At 36.4% G+C, this 21,192-nt stretch overlaps 1 protein-coding gene across 1 annotated transcript in view; it reads right to left on the bottom strand.

The window, feature by feature from the left end:
* The window catches only part of ABCB11 (ATP binding cassette subfamily B member 11), a 110,112-nt gene that overhangs the window by 26,028 nt on the left and 62,892 nt on the right, over positions 1 to 21,192 (bottom strand). The window contains exons 15-19 of the mRNA XM_023189708.2: positions 20,818 to 20,988; positions 20,125 to 20,326; positions 18,895 to 18,964; positions 14,670 to 14,772; positions 8,416 to 8,580 (exon numbers count right to left, since the gene is read on the bottom strand). Coding sequence (XP_023045476.1) covers positions 8,416 to 8,580; positions 14,670 to 14,772; positions 18,895 to 18,964; positions 20,125 to 20,326; positions 20,818 to 20,988 — 711 coding nt within the window. The remainder of the gene's footprint in view (positions 1 to 8,415; positions 8,581 to 14,669; positions 14,773 to 18,894; positions 18,965 to 20,124; positions 20,327 to 20,817; positions 20,989 to 21,192) is intronic.

Raw genomic sequence — 21,192 nt, forward strand, 5'->3', positions numbered from 1 at the left:
GCTGACTAGTATTCCATGGTATACCATATTTTCTTTATCCAATCCTCTTTTGATAAACATTTAGATTGATTCTGTGTCTTTGCTATTGTGAATAGTGTGACAATAGACATATGAGTGCAGGTATATTTTTGAAATAATGGCTTCTTTCCCTTTGTATATGCCTGTGTGATGGTTAATACTGAGTGACAACTTGATTGAAGAATACAAAGTATTGATCCCCTGGGTGTGTCTGTGAGGGTGTTGGCAAAGGAGATTAACATTTGAATCAGCAGACTGGAGAAGGCAGACCTACCCTTAATCTGCTGGGCACAATTTAATCAGCTCTAAGCGAATATAAAGCAAGCAGAAAAAAAAAAAAATGTAAACGAGGAGACTGGCCTAGCCTCCCAGCCTACATCTTTCTCTCCTGCTGGATTCTTCCTGCTCTCAAACATTGAACTCCCAAGTTCTTCAGTTTTGAGACTTAGACTGGCTCTCCTTGCTCCTCAAGCTTGCAGACAGCCTATTATGGGACCTTGTGATCATATAAGTTAATACTTAATAAACTCCTATATATATATATAAAACGATATATATCCTATTACTCCCATATATATAAAAAATAGGATACATATCCTATAAATGCCTATCTAGCTAAACTCCTATATATGTATATATGTATGTATGTGTGTACATACATATATATATATATATAAAATAGGATATATATACTATTAGATCTGTCCCTCTAGAGAACGCTGTCACTAATACGGCCCAGTAGTGGGATTACTGGATGAAATGGTAGTTCTATTTTTAGTTCTTTGAGAAATCTCCATTCTGTTTTCCATAAAGGTTGTACTAATTTACATTCTCACCAGCAGTGTATAAGCATTCTTTTTTCTCCACATCTTTGCTAACATCTGTTGTTTTTATACTTTTTAATGATAGCTGTTCTGACTGGTGTAAAATGGTATCTCTTTGTGGTTTTAATTTACATGTCTATGATGATTAGTGATGTAGAGCATTTTTTCATGTTTGTTGGCTGCTTGTATGTCTTCTTTTGAAAAATATCTGCTCATATCCTTCACCCACCTTTTAATGAAATTATTTGGTTGTTGCTTGAGTTGAGTTCCTTATAGGTTCTGAATATTAGCATTGTGTTGGATGTAATGTTTGTAAATATTTTCTCCAATCATGTAAGTTGTTTATTCTGTTGACTGCTTCTTTTGCTGTGCAAAAGCTTTTTGGTTTAATTTAGTCCCGTTTTTCTGTTTTTGTTTTAGTTGTGTTCGCTTTTGAGGACTTTGTCATAAATTCTTTGCAAATGTCCAGAAGAGTTTTTCCTAGGTTTTCTTCTGGTATTTTTATAGTTTCAGGTCTATGTTTAAGTGTTCTATCTATCTTGTGTTAATTTTGTAAATGGTGAGCGGTATGGGTCTAGTTTCTTTCTTCTGCATACTGCTATCCAATTTTTCCAGCACCTTTTGTTGAGTAGGGTGTCACTTCTCCAATGAATATTTTTGTTGACTTTTTCAAAGATAACTTGGTTTTAGGTATGTGGCTTTGTTTCTGGGTTCTCTATTCTGTTCCATTGATCTATGTGTCTATGCATACCTTGGTAGTATAATTTAGTCAGTCAAATAATATGATACCTTTAGCTTTGTTCTTTTTGCTTAGGATTGCTTTGGCTATTAGGGCTTTTTTTTTTTTGTTCCATGTGAATTTTAAAATTGTTTTTTTTCTAATTCTTTGAAAAATGACATTAGTAATTCGATACGGATTGCATTGAATCAGTCATTGCTTTGGAAAGTACGGTCATTTTAATGTTATTAATTCTTCCAATCCATGAGCATGGGATGTTTTTCCATTTGTCTGTGGCATCTATGATTTCTTTTATCAGTGTTTTGTGGTTCTCCTTAGAGAGATCTTTCACCTCCTTGATTAAATATATTCCTAAGTATTTTTTTGTAGCTATTGTAAATGGGATTACCTTCATGATTTGGTCCTCAACTACATCAGTATTGGTGTATAGAAACACTACTGATTTCTGTAAATTAATTTTGTATCCTGAAAGTTTACTAAATTCACTTACTAAATTTAAGAGTTTTTGGTGAAGTCTTTAGGGTATTCTAGAAATAATATCATACCATCAGTAAACAGGGATAATTCAGCTTCCTCTTTTCTAATTTGCATATCTTTTATTTTTTTTCTCTTGTCTGATTGCTCTGGCAAGGACTTCCAGTACTACGTTAAATAAGAGCGGTGAAAATTGGCATCCTTGTCTTATCCCAGTTCTTGGAATTCTTTCAACTTTTCCCCATTAAGTATGATGCTTGCTGTTGGTTTTTATGGCTTTTATTATGTCAAAGTATGTTCCTTCCATGCCTAGTTTATTGAGAATATTTATTAAGACGGGATGATGAATTTTGTTGAATGTTTTTTCTACATCTATTGAAATGATCGTTTTTTTCCATTAATATTGTTTATGTGATATATCATGTTTATTGCTTTGCATGTGTTGAATCATCCTTGCAGGCATGGTATAAATCCCACCTGACCATGGTGTGTTATCTTTTTGATGTACTCTTGGATTCAGTTATTTTGTTAAGGATTTTTACATCTATGTTCATCAGAGATATTGGTCTCTAGTTTTCTGTTTTTGTGATGTCCTAGTCTGGTTTTGGTATCAGGTGATACTGGCCTTGTAGAATGAGTTAGGGAGAATTCCCTCCTCTTTGATTTCTAAAATAGTTTCAGGAGGATTGGTATTAGCTCTCTGCATGTTTGGTAGAATTCAGCTGTGAATCCTTCTGGTCCTGAGCTTTTATTTTTTGTTAGGAAATTTTTTATTTCTGACTCAGTCTTGCTATTCATTATTAATCTGTTCAGGTTTTCTATTTCTTCCTGATTTAATCTTGGTAGGTTGCATGTTTCCAGGAATTTATCTATTTCCTCTAAGTTTACCAGCATAGTGTTCATAATAGTCGGTGATAATCTTTTGTATTTCTGTGGTATCTGTTATAATGTCTTCTTTTTCATTTTTGATTGTGTTTATTTGGATTTTCTCTATTCTTGTCTAGCTAGCAGTTTATCAGTTTTATCTTTTCAAAGAGACAATTTTTTGTTTCATTGGTCCTTTGTATTTTTTTGTTTCTATTTTGATTAGTTCTGCTTTGGTCTTTGTTATTTCTTTTCTTTTGCTAACTTTGGGTTTGATTTGTTCTTTTTCTAGTTTCTTGAAGTGCAGTGCTAGATTGTTAATTTATAACCTTTCTACTTTTTTATGTAGGCATTTAATGCTATCAGGTTCCCTCTTAGCACTGCTTTTGCTGTATCCCACAGGTTTTGGTATGTTTTGTTTTCATTTTCATTCATTTCAAAAAAATTTTCTAATTTCCATCTTAATTTCTTCATTGACCCAGTGATTGTTCAAGAGCATGCTGTTTAGTTTCCATGTATTTGCATAGATTCCAAAGTTCTTCTTGGTATTGATTTCTAGTTTTATTTCACTGTGGCCTGAGAAGATACTTGATACGGCTTCAGTTTTTAAAAAATTCATTAAGACTTGTTTTGTGGCCTAATATCTGATCTATCTTGCAAAATGTTCCATATGCTGATGAAAAGAATGTGCATTCTGTAGTTGTTGGGTAGAATGTTCTGTAAATGGCTGTTAAGTTTGGTATAAAGTCCAGTTTATATCCAATGTTTGTTTGCTAATTTTCTGACATGATGATCTGTCTAGTGTGTGAGTGGGGTGTTAAATTCCCCCAGTATTATTGTATTGCCCTATCTTTCTTTAGTTTTGCTTATATTTGTTTTGTGAATTTGGGTGCTCTGATGTTGGGTTCATATATATTCAGAATTGTTACAATGTTTTGTTGAATTTTCATTATATAATTACCTTGTCTTTTTTTTTTTTTTTTTTACTATTTTTTATTTAAAGTCTGTTTTATCTGATATAAATATGGTTACTTTTGCTCAACTTTGGTTTCCATTTGCATGTGTCTTTTTATGCTCCATTATTCTCTGTCTATATGTGTCTTTATGGGTAAAGTGAGTTTCTCATAGTCAGCATTTAGTTGGGTTATATTTTTTTATCCATTCTTCCAATGTGTATTTAAAAGTGGACATTTAATCCATTTACATTTGTAGAAGGCAAATATGGGCCCCCAAAATCACTAAGCTAAAGAGAAAAGTCAAGCCGGGAACTGCTTAGGGTAAACCTGCCTCCCCCATTCTATTCAAAGTCACCCCTCTGCTCACTGAGATAAATGGATACCTGATTGCCTCCTTTGGAGAGGTTAATCAGAAGCTCAAAAGAATGCAACCATTTGCCTCTTATCTACCTATAACCTGGAAGACCCCTCCCTGCTTTGGCTTGTCCTGTCTTTCCAGAACAAACCAATGCTCACCTTACATATGTTGATTGATGTCTCATGTCTCCCTAAAATATATACAACCAAACAGTGCTCTGACTGCCTTGGGCACATGTCGTCGGGACCTTCAGAGACTGTGTCATGGGTGCACATCTTCAACCTTGGCAAAATAAACTTTCTAAACTAACTGGGACCTGTCTCAGATTTTCGGGAGTCACACATTCAAGGTTAATATTGATATGTGAGGCTTTGTTCCTGTCGTATTGCTGATTGTTTTCAAGTTGTTTTATAAATTATTTGTTTCCCTCTTTTTCTGCCTTTTTTTTTTTTTGTCTTTGTGGTTTGATGAAATTCTGTTATGCCATTTTATTTTTTTCTCTTTTTCCTTGTGTGATTATTTTATATGAACTGTGAGTTTTATATTTCAATGTGTTGTTGTGATGGTGAATAATGACCTTTCGTTTCCATGTTTAAGACCCCTTTGAGCATTTCCAGTAGGTCCAATCTAGTGGTGATCATTTTTCTAAGTGTTTGCTTGTCTGGGAAGAGCTTTTTCTCTTCTTCACTTATGAAGCTTATTCTGGCAGGATACAAAATTCTTGGCTGACAGTTTTTTTTTTTCTTTTCAGCACTTTGAAAATGCCATCTCATTCTCTTCTGGCTTTTAAGGTTTCTGCCAAAAACTCTGCTATTAGTCTGATGGGGTTTCCTTTATAGATGAGTAGATGCTTTACTCTTGCTAATTTAAAAATTCTTTCTTTTACTTTGACTTTAGACATTCTGAACATAATATATAATGGTGAATTCCTTTTTGTAATGTGTTTGCCTGGGGAATCAATGGACTTCCTGAACTGGGTGTCTAACAGTCTTGACAGATTTGGGAGGTTGTTACTGATAATTTCTTTAAATATGTTTTCTAAACTTTTTGAACTCTCTTCTCTTTCACGAATACTGATAATTCATAAGTTCAGTTGCTTTATTTAGTCCAAGTTCAGTCACTTTACTTAGTCCAAGACATCTCAAAGGCTTTGTTCATTCTTTTTATTCTTTTTTCCTTATTTTTGTCTGACTGGATTATTTCAAAAGACATGTGTTCAAGTTCTGAAATTCTTATCTCTGCTTGGTCTAGTATTTGATTTAAGCTTTAAAGTGTATTTTGTATTTCCTTCAATGAAATTTTTAGTTTCAGAATTTCTGCTTATTTTTTAAAAATAATATTTACCTCCCTGGTAAATTTCTCATTCATATCCTGAATTGATTTTCTGATTTCTTTGTATTGGTTTTCAGATTTCTCTTGCATTTTATTATCTTTAAAAATCAAGATTTCAAATTATTTACCAGGCATTTCAAGAAATTTTTTTGATTGGTTCTATATTAAAATGTTCTCACACTGTTATTCCTGAGACTGGGTAATTTACGAAGAAAAGAGGTTTAATTGACTCACAGTTCCACATGCCTGGGGAGATCTCGAAAAACTTACAATCATGGTGGAAAGAAAAGACTAGGCAAGCACATCTTCATATGGCCAAAGCAGGAGGAAGAAAGAGTGAAGGGGTAAGTGCTACACACTTTTATCAAATTTTGTGAGAACTTACTCACTATTATGAGAACAGCAAGGGGGAAGTCTCCTCCATGATCTAGTCACCTTCCACCAGTTCCCTTCTTCAACATGTGGGGATTACAATTTGACATGAGATTTGGGTGGGGACACAGAGCCAAACCATATCATTCTGCCCTGACCCCTCCAATAGCTCATGTCCTTCTTACATTTCAAAACACAATCATGCCTCCTCAATAGTCCCCCAAGTCTTAACTCATTTAAGCATTAACTCAAAAGTCTAAGTCAAAGTCTCATATGAGACAAGGCAAGTCCCTTACACCTATGAGCCTGTAAAATCAAAAATAAGTTTGTTACTTCCAAGATACTATGGGAGTACAAGCATTGGGTAAATGTTTCTGTTCCAAAAGGGAGAAATTGGCCAAAACAAAGGTATTCCAGGCCTCACGCAGGTCCAAAACCCAGCATGGCAGTCATCAAATCTTAAAGCTCCAAAATAATCTTTTTTGACTCCATATCTCACATCCAGGCTACGCTGATGCTGAGACTGAGTAATTTATGAAGAAAAGAGGTTTAATCAGTTCACAGTTCCACATGGCTGAGGAGGTCTCAGGAAACTTACAGTCAGGGCAGAAGGTGAAGGGGAAGCAAGGCATGTTTTCACATGGCCAAATCAGGAGGAAGAGAGAGAGAAGGGGGAAGACTACAAAGTTTTAAACACCAGCTCTCATGAGAACTCACTCACTATCACAAGAACAGCAAGGGGGAAATCCACCCACCCATGATCCAATTACCTCCCACCAGGTTCCTCCTTCAACATGTAGGGATTACAATTTGGTTTGAGATTTGGGTGGGGACACAAAGCCAAACCATTATCAGTTGCTGGACACGTTGTGGTCCTTTGGTGGTGTCATATTTCCATGCTTTTTCATGTTTCCTATGTCCTTCCATTGATATCTGTGTATCTGATGTATCAGTTGCTTGTTCCAATTTTTGAATTTGCTTTTGTAGGGGAGATTTTTAAAAAATACTTTGGCTTTGATTTTGGGTTCATGCCATAGTGCGATCTTTGTATGATACTACTCTGAGTCTGTTTATGACTCAGTCTCAACAGTAGACCACAGCAGGGTGGCAGGGATCCTCCCAGGGGTGATGTGAGTATCTAGTCTCCTCTCTCTCTCCTCGGAGCAGTGCAGAGTAAGTGCGTGTTTGTATATTCCTGGTATCTAGACCCTCAAAATGATGCCTGACTGAGGCTGCTCCAGGATTGCATGTCTGTGTGATTCTGTGTGGGTTTCCCTTTTGGAGCAACATCTCAGTGGAATCTTTAGGCAGTTCTTCATGTCAGGGAAAAGGCCCTAGTGAGTCAAGAATTTATCCCATAGCCAAGATTGTAAAAGCCCATTTTGGAACCCTGGGGGGTTTGTCTCTTACTGTTTGCCCATATCCAAAAGCCTCTTGTGGCTCTCAGGCAGTCCCCAACTGGGTAAGCTGCCTCAGATCCTCTCCTTTCTTATTCCTGGTGCTTCCTCATCCCTTGTTTGGTGAATCCTAATATTCTAGCCCAGGTAATCTGTTCTAAATGTAAGTATCTACTTACTATTCTGATTCCTCTTCATGGTGAAGGCACATACTACCTGCCTCTAGTCAGTCATCTTTCAGTACTGTTTCCATGATCAAATTTTGATAACTAATCTTGCAATGACAAGATTTTACTAGAACCTGGCTCTACAGTTACACTCACTGGATTTGAATCCCAACTCCACCACTTGCTAGCCTAAGCTCTCTGTGCCTTGGTTTGCTCCTTTGTAAAATAGAAATAATAAGCATACCTACCTTAGATGGTTGTTAGTAAACTTAAATGAACTATTGTACATAAAGTGCTTAGATATTGGCTAATACATGTTAATAGTTATTATTACCATGATTACAGCAATAAAGTCAGATAGAGAATATAAGAAATTCTAGGAAGTAAAAAATTGGAATAAACTTAGTTTTCAACCATGCCTCATTTTACTTCTTTCTTTTTCTGCTTCCTATCCACATTCCTATTTCAATAGTGCAATCAATGGAGAACTATATATCAAACACTAACACCTGCTATATAAGTCAAACTTTGTACCTCTTCTGTTCAGCAAGATCAAAATTTCCCTAAAATCCTTTTGTATTATTCAGTGAATCCACTTTGCATTTTGATTAGGCTTGATATATATTACTAGAAAAATTGCCCTCTTCTAACACAAAATTTTCAGCGGCAGTACCATTTTTATATATATATATATAGGCACAATGACTCTGTGAGTGCTCTGCCAACCCAAATGAGAGTTCTCAGCTTTGCCTTCTTACCTTCTTTGTGATGGAGGCTCAGGAAATTTTTCATTCTTTAGACATGAGAAAAATGAACTAACAGAAAAGAGCTAAATATATGAAAACAAAGAGCAGACTTATCAAAAGAATAAAATAAAAGGCATGAGAAGAAAGCTAGTCCAGCTGTATACTTACCCCAAGAATCTCGCTGAATAAAAAGGCATACAAGGGTGTGACTGTCCCGTTCACAGCTGCGCCCACAGACCCTGCCAGCATGTAGGGCCATTCTGGAGCATTGAATTTCAGAATCCTCCTAACTGGGGCAGGTTCAACTTCTTCCTGCACAGGAATGTCCTCGTCCTTGAGCAGAGAGAGGGTTATATTAATCATCTAAATGTACTCAAGACATTTTGCATGTGCTCAAGACATTTTACAGCAGATCCTTTGGCATTCACAGATTTAAGGGTCATAGTTCGATTAATTATGAGTGACCTCAAATGTCTATGGGATGTGGCGGTTTGTTATTTTTTGAGGAACAGTTTTGAACAAAACTATTGCTGTGGCTGAATAAAAACTGAACTGAGCGAATACTCATTTGAAGGTGAGTTTGTAGTTCTCATTTCATTATTATATGTGTATTAACTCTCAGACAGTAATAAATATGTTGGATCTTGGAGAAAAATAACTCCCATTAAAAAAAGAAAACCTTTGCTATAGTTATATTTATACCTGTGAGGACTTGTGAAATTTTCATTTTTTTTAAATAAATGTCAAGGTTCTATAATGTAGTAACTGGTTAAAGCGCTAAGGCAGGCAGTATATCTGAAGTAAGAAAGACAAAATAATTTTAAAAATATATTAAGTGGTGTCAACAGTTATCATTGAGATGTTTTCAGTAAGGTTTTCCTTAATTAGTACCCAGAGGTAAGTAGTACTCCACTGAATATATAAATTGCACATTTCTTCACACAGAGTGAACATTAATCAGCATTTCTCTTTAGTTGCCATTGAAGTCAGAGCTAGCAAATTTTTATCTTCTCGAAGGCAAATATTATACATGGACCTCCGTTGTCTTTTTTGGCCATAATTTTTCCTTACTATGGATACTACTCATGTTTGGTCTTAAGGGTAATTAATTCATTAATTTGATAAATTTATTACCCACTTTGAAAAAGGATTTTAGGTAGCTTATATAGATTTGTATTGATTTTCAAAAGCTTTTCTATTAACATTTACTAAAAATATCTATAGCAAATTGACTATAAAGCTTAATTAGTGCTCTCTTTCATTAACACAGTAATTTATCTTTTAGGGAGCTGAATGGCAGGGATAGACAACAGCAAGGATCCTCAAAAATTTTCCCTTTGCTTACAAAGTCAAAGACCACATTCAATTTAAATGAAAGTCTGGTGTCATGTCCATTTCATTACAGTTGCAAGTCAAATAAAATGAGGGAAGGCAACTTGGGCTGTTGATGAATTTGGTACTGCCTCCACTTCAAGTTCTCTCTTGGCCTGCTCTCGCCATTTGTACTTTGTCATTACTGTTCACTCATGCAACAGGTCCTTCTGTTCAATTATTTCACCTGTGACAGCTTACTAGCTCTAGGCAACCTATGCCAGAAAGGAAGAAGGGTACCTGGGAAAGTGTGAGTGTAATAGGCATAGAAAAAATGGAGCTCTTGGACAAGCCCCACGTGGCCACCAGTAAAGTATATCACCAAGTGCTCTAGCTCTCTGGACCTCAGTTATTTCATCCTTAAAACGAGAGACCTGGACTAAGTTATTCTGGGGAAACAATCTCTCTGAGTCTTCCATGTTTTTGCACATCTTGTGAACAGAGGCATTGATTGCCTTCATTCAGATTATGTTTTCAAGAGTATTTGTATAGCAAACAGTTTTGTACGACAAAGAAGGTGTCTTCATCCTAAATGCAGTGCAAACCTTACTGTCCCCATCTGCCCATTATGAAAGAGTCAAGCTCCTCAAGCCCAGGATTCCTCTCATTTAAAACACTCACTTCATTTGTTGGTATCATCTGGCCCTCTTTGCATTGCCTTGTGGGAACTAGGGGTTGGGTTTGGGAGCCAGTGCAAATGCTGAACACTGGCTACTGCTATTGCTATGAGTAATAAAGTCCTTTGTCTCTGGTTCAGGCTGCTCGTGTGACAGAGCAAGACTGCATCTCCAAAAAAAAAAAAAGAATATGAACACTGTGATTCAGGATGCACATGTATACTGCCAGCATCATGAAACTGTGTGAGACTAACTGAATAGCTTGCAATCGAGCAAAATATTTCAGCCCTTCACTGTTTTAGACAGTGGTTAGTATCCAGATCTGGATGCTCTCAGATTCATGTGGTTTGATGATTAAAAAACCAGATTCCTGTATCCTGTCACCAGAATTCCAATTTAGTAGGCCTAACTGTGAATCTCTGTCTTAAAAAATACTCATCAGGTAATTCTAGTAACCAAAGCTGAGTTTGTGAGAACTCTAAGGCTCCTCTTACCACTAAATGGCAAGGATTCAATAATGTATGTTTTAGATGTGTCAGCTGTGCTGTATGTACCATCAAAGGGTATGCTTTGGAACTTGTGAAGACTGTTAGCACTCACTAAATTCTGCCAGCTTCCTTGTGACATTAAATACCAGCATTTCCTGGAACCACTGCCCCACAGGATGGTCCACCCACAGTCTGACATGATAGAAATTTTCCCAACCTTCTGATACCCGAAGGTATCCTTATCCCTAAACAACAACACTCAGGACATGTCAAAGCAATATAAAGTAATTCCTGTCTAGTGGTTTTCATTCCAAGAGACACTAACAAGAAATACAAATTAACTAATTTGAATACTTTTCTTTGGTTCCTCTATACTAAAAGTTTGACTTTAAAGTTTGACCCCCCCCACACTGAAAAAATGCAGCTGTCCAGCTTGAATGCTGCCAAAACTAGAAAATCTGTACCCAAATATTGGACTTTTGATTGCATTTTATTTGATATCTCTACTAAAAGAACAGGAGAGGAACAAAAGAAAACAATACAAAATATAATTAAAGTCATTCTGTAAAGAAATATTTTTCTCTCTGATTTTGCAAAATTAAACATACAGAGAAGATTAATACATTAACAATAAATTGTAACTCACAGGCAAAATTATAAAATTTATATGTTTCCTTGTACCTCTATTGTAGCAGTGGCAGGTTGCATAGCACTTTTTAAAAATTATATGTACAGAAGTGCCTGTCAGCAGCTGCATAGTAGGGAGAGTAACAATAGCTCTTATTCATCTTTGCATCCCCAGTGCGATAGCTGGCACTTCATAGTGTACAATCAATGTTTATGGGATAAAAGAATGAATGAAATTTTTATGTCCATGCTGCATACATGCAACAAGAGATTTATTTTAAATTGCTCATCTACTATGATGGATTCATAGTTCAATGCCAGACACTGGGCTTTTCTCAGTTTCCTTTCTTACATCTTCTGTGTAGGCCAGAGGAAAAAATAACCTCCAACTTAAATCTTAGGTCCTGCTTTCTATACTTTGTTACACTAATTTCTGCAATCCATTCAATAGAGGTCTCCTGCCCTAATAATAACTTTAAGATTTGATGATAAAAAGTGGTAACTGTGACAAAGGAGCAGAGATTTTTCAAATGAACTAATACTGATAGCCATTTTTATGGGTCCCATCTCTGTCTTATCTTAACTAATTCCTAAATCCTATCTTATAAGTTATCTGTGATGCAGTTATGGGTGTCTAATATTTGATCCTGACTTGATCTCATACATGTTCTGCCTTGTGTTTTAGTTTCACCGAAAGAGATGCCTAAATATTAGAGACTAAAACCTTTAGCCTGTGGGTTTCCCTAATCCTAAACTTAATGTTGTCAACATTGTAACTAACATCTGACCCCATTTACAGCTAAGAGTACTGCTTGGAAAGCAAGGATAAATGGGTATAGTCTCATCTCTGTCACCAACTAACCACGAGACTTCGGACGAAAGCACAGACTTCTCAGGAAACCGTTCTAAGTTTTAGAGTCAATACTTCACAAAACCACAAGGTGGAGATAACTCCTTTGTGTGAATCGACCTTTAACTCTGTAAGAGAGTATTTTCCAGTCTACAGAAGGTAGGGTTAGGTCTTTTCCATCAACATGAGAAACAGAAAGGATTTCACCAATGCTTGTGCTTGTGGAATTTAGTTAAGTATTAAAATACTTTAAAATACCAAAACGGAGCAACATTTTACCATATAATGTTACTTGAGATTAGAAATTTCATAAGTCACATTTTATTAACCCCTTTCCATTATTTTCTTTTCAAAAATCATTAATTTTTTAAACCTGAAGTACTAATAAAATTATTGTACAAACCAGTGGTATTAATATGAGACCTTTTCCCCTTGGAGCTTTAGTATAATCAAATTGGCTCCCCTATCATTTTTATCTCTCTTCTTCCTTTCTATCTCCCTTAACTAGAGAGAAAATAAAGTCACATCTTTTAAAACGTATGCTGGTCTACATATAATTGAGTTTAATTGTTCTATTCTAAATATACAATGCTGACTAGTAGAACATAATATGAAACATTTTAATCACTGTAAAACTAGCCCATATATTTGATTTAGATTTCCTTTTAGTTAAATAGTTCCCTCCTGAATTGTTCCTGCATCAAGAGAACTCTATGGGAATCTGATCTCCAGATGTCCAGGGAATCTGATGGTCCCCTACACCTATGCTAGGTCCTCTACCAGCTTGAAAAACAACAATGAAAAAGTCAGATTTTCCTTCCCTCCCTCCCTCCTTTCCATCCTTTCTTTTACTTTTATTGTCAAGTATTTACCCAGAAACTAGAAAAAATTAAAAGGCAAAAATTAAATATGGTTGGTATTGCTGTGGTTCAATAGAAATGTCAACGTAGTGTTTGGTTCTTTCTCCCCTGAAGCTCTATTAAACTCCTGTTCTTATATAATACATCTTACAGTTACTTGGGGCAGCACCAAGGACTCAATGAAATAGCTATTTCTAGAACTAGAAGAGCAGTTGAGTCTTTAGTGGCAGGATGCAGTAAGAAACTATGCTTGCTAAATGTATTTTCTCTCACTGTGATTCATCCTGCTGCTCCTGAGAAAAAGTCTTCTATGGAATTTATTTAAAGCGTCTGTTAGAAATTGAGACCTCTGTTTATTTAATATTAATACATTAAAAACAAAAGAGAACCCAATCACTCCCTTGTCATTTTCATAAGGTCATAAAGAGTATGCTACTTTATTCCAAATTTGTCCATTGTGAACCAATGTTTTTGTAATTACTGCCTAGTGGATTCATGTGTTGGAATTTTATTCAAGACAGCTTGAAATTACATCATGCATAATGGATGTGCTTGTAATTAAAAAATTCTCTGACTTATTTGCTTTGATAAATCTTGCAGTTGGAGTTTTATTTTACTGTAGACAATTTTTCATTCTAGTTTTTAAAATCTCCTGATGCCTTACTAAGTGCAAGGCACTGGGTTAGGTGACCAAGTTGATTCAAACACAAATAAGATGTATCACTAACTTTAAGAGGCTTATAATTTAGAAAGGGGATAAGTCAACATGACTTTAATTAAGGCTCAATAAGAAAATTGCCATGAAAATATTCTAATGAAGGGTGGTAGGGGAATGAATGTGAGAGTATCAGGGCTGAAACATAACGTGCAGTAATGAAGAAAGGCTTGCAGGAGAATAGGTGGGCTCTTTATGTGAAAATTACACAATGTCTACAAGAGCAGGACACTTACATCCTTAGGAAGAAATTGTATGTTGCTATACATGTTGTTTCCCCTCCTAGATCTTTAATTTTATGCTACTTTGAATTATGTTAAAATTGATAGCATTATTTTAAATGTATCTTAAAACCATTATAAAATTGTATGAAATCAACAAATGTCTGTGAAACCTAATTGGCCTCCATTAATTCAAATATTTTGATAACTTGTAATAAGGGCTAGCCTATTCAAATACCTTTGTTGATCAAGGTATTTTTGCCAAAATTATTGTAATTCAAGGAAGAAATTTTAAAATTTGAGAAAAAAAAGTTTTCAGGTATTCTTAACTTTTATAAAAGGATTTCTACATATTAGCAAATAATCTGCTAAGTACCTATAATTCACACATTCTGTGTTTGTTAGAATAGTTTGTCTAAGACTCTTAATTAACCCTTAGAAGTCCAGTTTTCATTACCTTGTATTCTTAAAAGTAATCAATTAACTAATCTGCACTAAAAATATTGTCTAAAATGTAGAGTTTTCATTAGGTCTTAATGTTCCGTCTTTTAGTCTGACTTGAAACACTGCTAGGTATATACCTAGAAAACTCATATTCTCAGGCTTAAAGGGCACCCAACAGTCCCCAGGAGAGACTTCTTCCATTCCCCCCCATGAGCAGTTGGTGCCTGACCTTTCCGTCTTCTTCATAAGTAGACTTCTGATCTACAACAGCTAATGGAGGTTCGTGCACCAGGTAAGAAAGCTGAGACTTGGAGCGTTGCCGGATGGAAGCTCTGTAAACAAACAGAAAGATGAAACAGTGTAGACTGTGGCCAGATTGGAGCAGGATCAACTGATGTCCAAGTTTACATCTCATATGTCAAATAAATAGAAATGTTTGGTAGGTCACATGGTAACGAGGAAAGGGAGCTTGCAGGTTAGGTTTGACAGAGCTATTCTTATGGTAGAGCTAATCAGGTTGATTGCTCTGGGCCCTAATATCTTGCAAGCATTGGACCCAGATTCAGAGTGCAGTCAGGGAGGGAGAAAGAGAAAGGGAGCAAAGTTGTCCTACCAGTTCATCAAAAAACCACCTAAGGCTCAAATACTTTCTAAACCCACATGGTTCTGCTAATTGCTGCCTTTGCAGCAGTCCATTTCCTTTACCTTCCTTCTGGCTTAGATTGTGGTCTTGATCTCTCTGTCTCATACCTGATGTGTTCACTTTAGCATGGTTACAAATGATATGAGGAAATGGGGCCTCTGAAGAGATTTTCTCCAGGCTATGTACTACCCCTAGAGATGCATGAATGAGTATCTTGTTGAAATATAATTTAGCTCAATGTGTTCATTCATATATTCATTAATTCAACAGAAGCTTATTGGGCATCTACAACACACAAACCAAGGCCAGGTGATGTCGGGGATGCAAAGACTAGCCAATGATAGATTTCTCCTTCAAAAAGTTTAAATCTTATAGAAGAGGCCTGTACCACACCCTGATGTAAAGAAGAATGTAGTAAGTGCTATTAGGCAGGTTTGAATAAAGAGTATGGAAAGTCAAATGAAAAAGAAATGTATGGCAGGTGCTACCAAGGCAAGATTCATGGATGAGATGGCTAAGGTAGGATTTGGTGATTTGTAGACTATAGAAAAGAGCATTTCTGAGTGAGACAACAGTATAAACAGAATCATGGAGACAGGGGAGGACAGGCTTTCTTGCTGAATATACTGCGTACATGATAAGCATGGGAAGTGATTGGTTCAGTCTCCACCCTTCTCTTCCCTCCCCCAGACTCCTGGGAAGGAGGCCCCCATTCTCCTCTAGGTTAACCTTAAAGTATTTAATGCTGGGAGTTGTGGACAATTATGTTGAGACCTTCAAAAAAAGAAGTTTCCCGAAAAATGAAGCCAATGGTGAAATAGTAGAGCTGAGAAAGGAAGAGAGAGAAACTGGTATCTATCTTGGATGTATCACTGAAGCTCTAGCCTTGCCTGAAGTCAAAGCATCTTTGGAATATTTAGTTATGTGAGCTGATTCTTTCTCTCTAAAGGTAAAGCCAGGTTGGGTTAGGTTTTCAGTCATTTGTAAACAGTCTTAACGGTTAAGAGGCAATGGTGAAGACTGTGTTTTAGAAAGAATCACCTGAAGTAAATGGTGTAGAGAGATGTGAGTGATGAGGAGACCTGCATCAACTGTTTTAGTGCAATGTAGATGAATCCATTCACATATCTTCCTCTATCATTTTGTATCCAAGTGATATTAGACCAAAACAAATACCAAGGTGGTGCCTACCTACTATATGCTCACCCAGCCTTCTAGAGAAGGCAGTAATACATCAACTGAGTTACTCCAATTTGTTCCCATTTGATGTTAACAGCACTGCCATCCTCTTAGTCACCCAGGTTCAACACCATGCAATTACCTCAAGCCCTCCCTCTTCCTTGCTCTTGCACATTCAGACTCTTGCCAAGTCGCATTATGACCAGGCATTAAACACTCCTCAACGCTACTTCCTGCCACCAAACTAGCTTCTGGGACACCTCCAGAGACTCCCTCCCACCTAGCCTGAAACTCCACAGCAATGAAGTTATTTCTCCCAGTTAGGTAACAGAGGTCAGGATGTCTTCCTCAGAAGGTATGCAGAATAGGCTTAAGTCAGCAGGTGAGAACAAGGTGCATGATAGGAGGAGACTTAAGTTCAAGGACCTAAAAAGCAAACACACAGCAATGGACTCCAAGGTAGGAGTTTGTGGAGGAGGAGAGACCATCAACATATGACTGACTACCTTCCAGTTCTGAGCATGGGAAGACCTATATCCTTGGCCCCTTGGATATCTACTTTATATTTTTTAAGTCTCTCTCTTTCACCATTCTCCAGATCATTCATGCTGTCTAGCCTAGGCTGTCATGAGGCCATGGGCAGTGCATGTGCTAGGCAGGTTTACCTCTCTCATCCACCAGAAACACCATCCCTTTTGAGAAACTGACAACATCTGTCCCTCCCCTTCTCTGAAGCTGTGTACCACTTCTCACTGCAAATAAAAACAACTAACTTGGGGGAATACTCTTTCTCAACATTATTGTTTAGGAAATTTGTGGCTGTTTTCTATTAAATTGTTCTTGAATCTAGAATATATTGCTGAAAAGGAACTTAGCCATCAGATAAAACTGGAAACAAAGAAACAAGATACATATTAGCACTTCATTTAGTCATCTTTTAATGACGACAAAAAAAAATCTGTCAGCATATACAATGAGATATTTTAACAGACTTTCATACTCAAATATGCAAATCTTTCTCTGCAGAAGGTTAATAGCTACTTTCTGTGTATACATTGTATTTCTGGATTTCTCATCCTAATCACCACAATGTAGCATTTGTGAGAAATTATAGTCAAATTAATGTTCATATTTAAATGGTTTTCTGGTCCTAATAATAGACTGCAAATAAACTACTTAGCATGGGTAGAATTTTGTTCATCTGAAGAGTTAAGAAAATATTTATTTTCTTGTTGGCCTGATCATAAGAAACATCTCCACTTTGCAACCTTTAACCTACCGACAGAAAGAGATGTCTAGTCATTCTCTGTGTTTGAGAAGTTAGTTGATATTTTCAGGTTGTGATTATAATGACTTCAATGATTTAAATTTAGTATTCCAATCAGAAAAGCATGACTAAACTTACTATCAAGTGCCTATAACATTGTTTTATACCCTTTACATGACAGAGTAATGTGAAACTATTGCTTTGTTGTTTACCAAATTCAATAAATTCAATCAAACTAACATTTCTTAAAATTTGTTTGAATAAACTTGTTCTCAAGAAGAAAGGAAAACCCAAGTCTGAAAATTCAAATTGATAAGGAAAAGATATACTAGGGCCTGAAGTATTTATCTACATCTGAAAATAAGTACACTACTTTTTGTGAGCTATTCTTTGAATATTTAAATGAATAAATCTGTGTTTGAACTACTTGGAGTTGTTAGCTGAATGTTTTATTTTAAGGCTTTTTAATGACTTCAATAAATAATTATCCATCTTGAATGAGCAAGTCCTATCTCTGAGACTTTGCACAGCCTTGCATTAAATGTCCTAGAAATGGAAAGGGCAATTGTAGAGAGATTGCTGTCATCTCATTGCCTATTAAAAATCTCCTGACTTAAGAAAAAAAAAAAACCTTGAGTAATGGTTATAAATATAGACAAACACTCCTGGGCAGAATTCTTCTTAATACAGACTTTTAACATTAGAGGAACAGTTTTATTGAAACTCTTAAACCAGGATGAAAGACTAAAGTGTATAGCCTCACTAATAGCATACTCCAAAAATATATTTTGAAAGTAAACAGCTTTATATTGATCCAGAGAAAAATAAATAGCTCTTATTCAGGAAAATTCTTTTTAAATGCTAAAAAATTACATTTCTTATTTCATCTTGTTGAGGAATGATTTGACTTCAGATGGGTTACTCTGGGAGCAGAAGTGTTTGTAATTCAATTGTTCCTCAGTAGATTAAAGAATGGAGCTAAAGGTATGAATTTGACCTTCATATAAGACAGTGTTTCATACCACAGTTAGCTTGGAGCAGAGAAACACTAAACACAGATTTTTTTTTAAAAAAAGAAGTCCCCTTTCTAAGCTCAATACACAACATTTTAACCGTACAGCATCTCCATTGTAACCCTTATCCCTAATAAGATGAGAAGTTAAACAAACAAACAAAAAAACATGAATTGGTGAGAGAAATGTCAATAGAGCAACCAAGGATCATTTGCATGTTTATATTTGACAAGACCTGGCAGTCTACTCAGAGCTTCCTTGTTGTACCTGAGAATTCTCTGAGGATTATGACTACAGAGGACTCCTAAGAATATTTGGAAACCTTGAAATCTGCCCCGTGACTTGAACTTACCTCAAACTATTCTGGTAGCTCCCTCTGCTAAAGGTCCTCACAAGCATGTCATCTTCAGTTGCATCTTTTCCTACTCAACACAGCATGAGCAATTCTTAGTACATATAATGAACAGAACCATATCTAAGTAGAATTCTTTACTATGCTTGCTTAGAATATAATTACGATGTCTAATGCCAAAACATTCTGTTCACTTTTTTGCAATAAATAAAACTCGGGACTTGTCCTGCAGATTCTAACATAAAATTTCAAAATACTCAGCAAGACTGAGTCATTTAAACCATACAATAGCTTGTTACCTCTACAGAAATAGGTATTTTTTAGCATAAATCATAAAAAGTTTAAGAGAAGTTCATCAGAAGCAGCAAAAAAAAAAAAAAAAAAAAAAAAAAAAGATAGAAACACTGAACTTTTCAAAAGTCTGTTCAGAATAATCCTCATATGTTAAATGTATATAGTAGTTACACCTAATGGAGTGAAATGGTGGAGAAAGTTTAGAGTGGTTGGTTAATTTAGACTGCGATAACCACCAAGTCTGAAAATTCAGACTGATAAAAAAGAATGTGCACTAGAACCTGAAGTATCTATCTACATTTGAAAATAAGTATTACACTTTCTTGTCATTGATTAATTCACTCAGCCAATAAGCATGAAGCTTCTACTGTGTGCGGAACACACTCTAGGAAGCCCCTTCCATTTGCACAGGCTAAACAACAAAAAAAGAGGGGATAACTTTGGGAGGCCGAGACAGGCGGATCACAAGGTAAGCAGATCGAGACTATCCTGGCTAACACAGTGAAACCCCGTCTCTACTAAAAAATACAAAAAACTAGCCGGACGAGGTGGCGGGCGCCTGTGGTCCCAGCTACTCGGGAGGCTGAGGCAGGAGAATGGCGTGAACCCGGGAGGCGGAGCTTGCAGTGAGCCGAGATCCGGCCACTGCACTCCAGCCTGGGCAACAGAGCGAGACTCCGCCTCAAAAAAAAAAAAAAAAAAAAAAAAAAAAAAAGGGGGAGGAAAAAAAAGGAAAGTTAGAAAACCTTGGTTTTAGTGCTATAACTTGATTAGATAGCTTAGCTTCCTGAGCTTCAGTGATTTCCTTTACCATCTATATAATGCCTGCCAGGGTTGTTGGGAGAACAGTGTGTATTGAAATACATAGAAAACCATAAAGCACTATAGACATTAACTATTTAATATAACGAATAAGTATAGGGAAAAAGCACTTGCCCTTTATGTCCTCTTCATTAAGGGCTTGATTTCCCTGACTTTGCAAAGTCACTAGAGTGAAGTAAACACCTTTCCTTTCCAATAATTCTTCATGTGTGCCTCTTTCCACTGCAGCGCCATGTTCAAAACCAATGATAGTATCTGCAGCTTTGACCGTAGACAAGCGATGAGCAACTGAAATAATTGTGTGCCCATGCTGAATCTGTAAGAATGTGCAGTGCACCATTAAACAAAACTGTAAGACAGAGCTGACACTGACCTTCGGATCATTTCAGAATCCATAGGAAAGTTACATCTTTGATTCCTGGGAATATTCTTAAACAGGCTGTGCAGACATTAGAAAAGGCCAGTACATTTTCTTGCCGCCATAAACCCCAACACACACTGGCCCTGTTGCTGCCATTAATCAACAGCTAAAATTTTTTTTAGGTAATTTAAAAAATATCATAAGCTAATCTTCACAAGATTTAAACTTTTACATATGTAGCTTTTGGAAACAAATGATAACTTTCTTCTGTTCAACTGTGAGGAAGATTGTAGTCAGCTAATATTTTCTAAACAATCAGACTAGATGCATGAACCCATGTAGTATCAGCTACTCCCATCACTCCCACCCCACAAGGAGCTTCCTTTCCTGCAGCAGCACAAGCATTTCCACATGGACCTGTCAAATGGACTGAGACTTCCACAAACCTTACTCAGCGCTTCTTGCACCATGGCCTCACTCTCATTGTCCAGAGCTGAGGTGGCCATGTCCAATAGCAGAATCTTGGGATTTCGGATGAGGGCTCTGGCGATGGCTACCCTTTGTTTCTGGCCGCCACTCATCTGGCCTCCTCCTTCTCCAACAAGCGTGTCAAATTGCTAGGTGGAAGGTGACACCAGTCATGAAGGGAAAAGAATTTGATGGCTTCTGACAGTGATCCACTACAATGTCCTTTCTATTATAGCTTTCTTCTCAAGCACGAATTCTCACTGCTGCGACTTCCACTGAAAGAAATTTCCCTTCCCCAGACAGGTTATTGTCTAATCAATATTTATGTGTGAAATAAAAAAATTGATTTATGC

The sequence above is a fragment of the Piliocolobus tephrosceles genome, chromosome 11 (genome assembly GCF_002776525.5).
Source record: "Piliocolobus tephrosceles isolate RC106 chromosome 11, ASM277652v3, whole genome shotgun sequence".
NCBI classification, from domain to species: Eukaryota; Metazoa; Chordata; class Mammalia; order Primates; family Cercopithecidae; genus Piliocolobus; species Piliocolobus tephrosceles.